At 41.4% G+C, this 5,929-nt stretch overlaps 1 protein-coding gene across 1 annotated transcript; it reads left to right on the forward strand.

The window, feature by feature from the left end:
• The first annotated feature begins 3,285 nt into the window (after nt 1–3,285).
• On the forward strand, nt 3,286–4,888 carry LOC131321308 (protein DETOXIFICATION 49). The gene has a single exon (XM_058352304.1). The coding sequence runs from the start codon at nt 3,302–3,304 to the stop codon at nt 4,886–4,888; it is 1,587 nt and encodes a 528-aa protein (XP_058208287.1). The 5' UTR covers nt 3,286–3,301.
• The last annotated feature ends 1,041 nt before the right edge of the window (nt 4,889–5,929 follow it).

Here is a 5,929-nt window from a genome sequence, read left to right on the forward strand (position 1 = left end):
TTAAAGAGTAGTAGTATTTGTATACAGGTGAAATGGTAAGTACACAAAGCAAGAGATCCGTGACCCCTTCGGACTCTACCAAAATCCGCCACAGTTAAAATGGACCAACGTGTCTGTGTAATTATTCTGTGTTCCTGCGGTGCGCCCCAAAACTCATCACTACAACACAGCCCACACATTTTGTCATCGAGACCACACGAATATGTGGTGCATAAAGAATTTGGGGCATATTTTTTTCATTGATGTGCATAGCAAAAATGCGTGGTCACATTAGATGGTCTAACAGGCCCGGACATTCGATTATTAAAAAAAAAATGTATCCGTAAAGATGTGTTCAAATGAAATCCCCATTAATTCCACATCAAGATCAGCATATATCTGTACCCTTTTGGGTTGAACCAACATGGACCCTAAAATGCCAGCATATGAAATCGCTCGAGCATCATCAAAACATCTGACTTGGTAGTTGGTACCAACAGAAGGCAGGAGAGAGAATAAATCCAACTAAAATAACAGGTTGTTTTCTACCCTGATTCGCCAACAAGATCAGAGCAACGATTCGCCTCGCCGCGGTAAACATGTCATCGTCACTCTCTGTTGCTAAAATCATGAACCTGCAATCAAAGAATAAGATTTACTCAGGTGGGTGATGCTGTGATGTGGAGGGAAGATCTGCGACGGCTGCAGCATCAATTTCCATTTCTCATTATTGGATGCAAAAATCCATAGTCATGATCTATTGTGGTCTCGATCCATTGCCAACTTTTCCCATGCCTATCGTCTTCCTGTTATAATACCTTATGCCAAACGAATGAGAATATCCTCGGACAATATACAAATTTCGAGACACAATGGTGCACAGTAACGAAAGAGTTGCTTAATTTCCGTATCGAGGATGATCCCAATTGCGATTCAGATTGATCAGACGATCTTTCGCAATGGGTTTAACTTAGTCCACATGGAGCCTTAGAAATCCTTGAAACCGGAGAAATGGGTTGTGATCGATGGGAATGACAGACAAGGCTGAAACTGTTTCTGGCATTGCAAATTTTCAACTTTCAAGGATCTTGAATCATCCTAACATACCCTACTCAATACTCTACTCCTCTCTCCGTCTCATATTGCTAGTTAAATACTCCATTCTATTTTGTGGTGGTCTCGGTTACCGTCTCGGTAACCTTGCCAAATGGTATGAACCGATGAGAGTCTGACCCGGAGCTTGGTAAAAGCTAAATAATCTCGATAAACTGTTCGGTTTATCGCTCGTGACAAGACCTCTGTGTCTGCTTTCAGTGATTATCAACAGCTCGGAGTGTATCCATTCTGGTGTTCCCGAAGCCTCCTAAGAGAAGTAGTTACGCCAGATGGGGCCCATGTGGATTGTGCGGCAGGCGTAATCATTGGGATCAGATCTGGCCATGTGCTCCGTAACCGCTTTGCCCCACTCGTCACACATGACGTCACTCGAGGCGGTTACCCGAGCGTACCCTCCACGCGCTAGCTTGGAGGCCAAGTAAACTTAGGTCTATAAATACGAAGGGATATTCACATGGAGAGGTATGTCATTTTACCATAACCCTAGACCTACATTCTTCCCCTGAGATCTAACTTGATCGTCGGAGGGTCACTGGACTACTTCAGCCCTAGTGACTTATTGTAGGTCCAGCAGCAGGAGCGCGGAGAAAGGAACCTAACCCGAACTCGGTCAAAGTCCCGTCAAATTGAACCCCCACATATTTCAAGATATTGTAAAATTTTGTTCTTTTTGAAAATTTAATGAAAAATGTTTATATTTTTTATAACTAGCCATGGTAAACGACAAGAAGTAATTTTAAAAGTATATAAGAATTGGTAAATATCGAAAATCAAATCAATCACTAGAGGGAGAATGTCTTACTCTTTCACTCTCATTTATAATGAATTAGTAAGCACATACTACATGGTTTTGATTATTAGATTAATGTGCAAAAGGAATTTTGAGTAATATTGAATTCTCAAGTCTAATTTGAAAGTAGAATATATTAGTTGTGCTTTCTCACTCATAAAACAGTCTCGAACAATGTCTAAAAAAGTCACACTCTTGAGGCCGGTTACAAAAACCTTTCAAAAGGCCGGACACAAAAACCGTTCAAAAATTATAATTTTTCTTGTTTCAATTTTTCGATTTGTCCGAAGTTGATTATTTTGTGTGTCCGAAAGTTTTGAGATAGAGGAAGGGTTTATGGGCTTCCTTTCGTGGCCTAAGCCTCAAAAATGTAAGTGAGTGACTTCAAGAGTGAGTGCAAGTGGAAAAATGCCATGTAAATATATCTTAAACTATTGAAATTTACGAGGGTGATCATAAAGACTAAAAGTCCGATCAAATAATCTTACTGAAAGATTATGTAATTGTTCATCACTTCAACCTCATAATGTGACACTTAATAACACCAACAAGTGTCCCCAAAATGGAACTAATCGCTTGGTGTCAAAAAGTTATTCCATGAACTTGGGATGAAACAAACTTTTCCACCCTAGGCTTTTTAATAGTACGGAGTAATATGTGCTTTTTACTTGAAATTAGAAAGACTAATGAAAAAGTGTGGTGCAGTTGGTCAGAGTTTACGCGAAAAACTCAAGAGACTCGGGTTCGAAACCCAGCAGAAGTAATATGTTAAGAAGGGGTATCATGTATGAGAATAAATTATATCTACTGCCGGTGTAAAATGGACGATCTAATTTTTATCAATAATAATAAAGATAAATTATCCATATTATAAAGTAAAATTCAATTTTTGATACTACTATCGATGTCCGATCAACCTTATTTTTTGAATGAATACACTATTATGTGGGGTCTACAAGATGAATGGTTCAGATCAACAATAAATACACAGTAAGACCAAAAAAAGATGATGGTGGAAAAGTGAGATTTTCCACCGCCGGTGGAAAGAATTTAATCTCATCATGTATTATGTTCATGTGATTCTCCTAACAACTTATATAGTGACAGATTTTCAAGTAGAGACATTAGCTCATACAATGCCGTTCGAAGAGAGAGAGAGAGAGAGAGAGAGAGAGATATTAGCGCACAATTTCATTGAATTAAGAGACGAGAAGTAACTCACGGCGAAAGCCATGCCATATAATACTTTGTGACGGGGAAAGCCATGCCGTATAATACTTCACCTTCGCAAGTATCAATTACTATTTAAGTTAGTTTTTGTAGGCCGTTGAACCCAAAACCCTATAAAACCCCTCTCTAAAACACCTAAGAACACACACACATTCTCTCTCTCTCACACACACTAACAAAGTAACAATGTGCCAGAAACCTTTGTCTCCTGTCTACACCAAATGCAACGCAACAAACCAACCCGACATGTTCACCCCATTTCTCCCCAAAACCCCAACACCATACCAAACCCACGACCCCCACGAAAAAACCCACCTCTCCCTAGCCCTCAAAGAATCAAAATCCATAGCCAGCATAGCTCTTCCAATGATACTCACGGGCCTCTTACTCTACTCCCGCTCCATGATCTCCATGCTCTTCCTCGGCCGCCTCGGCGACCTCGCCCTGGCCGGCGGGTCCCTCGCGGTCGGCTTCGCCAACATCACCGGCTACTCCATCCTCTCCGGCCTCGCCATGGGAATGGAACCCATCTGCGGCCAGGCCTTCGGCGCACAAAAACACGCGCTCCTCGGAATCTCATTGCAAAGAACGGTCCTCCTCCTCCTGCTCACCTCGTGCCCAATTGCCCTGCTCTGGCTGAACATGAAACCAATCCTCCTCTTCTGTGACCAAGACGAATCCATAGCCGCACAAGCCCAACTCTACCTCCACTACTCCCTTCCCGACTTGCTAGCCCTTTCTTTTTTGCACCCATTACGGATTTACCTTCGAGCTCAATCCATAACCTTACCACTGACACTCTGCGCCGCAATCACAACGATTCTTCACGTACCCATTAACTATTTCTTCGTCACGAATCTCAATCTCGGTATCAAAGGTGTTGCCATTAGCGGGGTCCTGATCAATTTCATTCTCGTCACTTTGTTAATCGCATACATAATTTTTTCCGGAATATACAAAAAGACGTGGGGAGGCCTATCCACAGAATGCCTAAGAGGGTGGAAATCGCTGCTTGAAATGGCGGTTCCGAGTTGCGTTTCGGTGTGTTTGGAATGGTGGTGGTACGAAATCATGATTTTGTTGTGTGGGTTGCTAGTGAACCCCAGAGCGACCGTCGCTTCCATCGGGATCCTGATGCAAACGACGTCGCTCATCTACATATTCCCGTCTTCTCTCGGCTTCAGCATGTCAACACGCGTGGGAAACGAATTGGGTGCAGGAAATCCACTCAAAGCGAAGCTGGCCGCAAAAGTCGGCCTGTGTTTTAGCTTCGCTTTGGGATTTTTTGCCCTGTTTTTTGCAGTTATGGTGAAGAACACGTGGGCCTCGATTTTCACGCAGGATAAAGAAATCATAGCGCTGACGTCACTGGCTTTACCCGTAATTGGGCTATGTGAGTTGGGTAATTGCCCACAAACGACTGGGTGCGGGGTTTTGAGAGGAACAGCGAGGCCGAAAATCGGGGCGAATATCAATTTGGGTTGCTTTTATTTGGTCGGAATGCCGGTGGCGGTCGGGTTGGGGTTTTGGGCCGGGTACGACTTTTTGGGCCTGTGGTTGGGGATGTTGGCGGCCCAGGGGTCGTGTATGGTGACCATGTTGGTCGTTTTGGGTCGGACTGATTGGGCGGTTCAGGCGGAGAGGGCTAAAGAGTTGACGGCGGGTGGTGTCGTGATTGATGATGTCAGCGAAGAAATTGAGAAAGACAAGAAGCCAGTCGAAGGTGAAATCAAGGATGATACTTCTTATTTATTTGGTGGTGATTTAGTTTAGGATGCTTCTACATTTTTTGTAGTATTTCTTGTTGGATTATTTTTGCCAAGTTATAGTAAACCATATATATATATATATATATATATATAGAGAGAGAGAGAGAGAGAGAGAGAGATTGATTGATTGATTGATTGATTGGTGGTAGATTTTTGGGAAATTTTACAACTTCCGGCGTACAATAATGCTAATGACAAGTCATTAGCTATTCGAGATGTAATTGTAATCGAATTTATATTTTTCTAAATGCTTTGTTTTTGTGCTTACAATGATTATAGACAATGACATGGAATCGTTAGAATCTACGTCAGACTTCATGTTATGAATTGTGAAAATTTGATGGCCGAGCCATAAATTCTTAATAAGGTGACGTGCGTGTGCATGCTTGTTTTACTTAACTTGCATGACACATTTACGAGTATAACTAATAAAGCAAAAAATTATCGCTTTCTTTTGTAATAAAGAGAATATCATGAAGAAGAAAAAAAAGATTTCAAAAAAAAAAAAAAAACAGAAGATCATGATTATGTGGCTAAGAAAAAACTATCAGTCATGTCGTACTACCTACAATATGTAGGAAGAAATTTTGCGTAACTTACGCCATTTAACTAGTGACGAACTCGGTCAAATATCCGAAATGACGACACAACACGCAACCGTCACGCATCGAGCAAGAGCCTTTTGCTCGTTCTGCAATGTTAAATCGCTCGTTCTGCAATGTTAAATCGATCGAACTTGGTTCGTGATGACATGCATTGCTAAGGAGAGGAGAGTGACTTTTATTGAGTGGATTTTGCAATTGAACATCTATCTATCATCCAGTATTATTTATTTTGAATTACAGAATATGTGAGGTCGTCCTAACAGAAAATCATCTCTTGATAAATATATATATATATATATATATATATATATATATATATATACGGGGCGGTTCCGGGGACACCCAAAAAAACACCTCATAGTTTCCGATCAAATTTTAATGATCCGAGCCGCTCAATGTGATCAGAACGTGATTTTAAGGGTACCCGCGAGAAATCAACA

Source organism: Rhododendron vialii, chromosome 3a (assembly GCF_030253575.1).
Source record: "Rhododendron vialii isolate Sample 1 chromosome 3a, ASM3025357v1".
Classification (NCBI taxonomy): domain Eukaryota; kingdom Viridiplantae; phylum Streptophyta; class Magnoliopsida; order Ericales; family Ericaceae; genus Rhododendron; species Rhododendron vialii.

Coding starts and splice junctions, on each gene's coding strand:
- LOC131321308 (XM_058352304.1), top strand. CDS start 3,302: ATGTGCCAGAAACCTTTGTCTCCTGTCTACACCAAATGCAACGCAACA.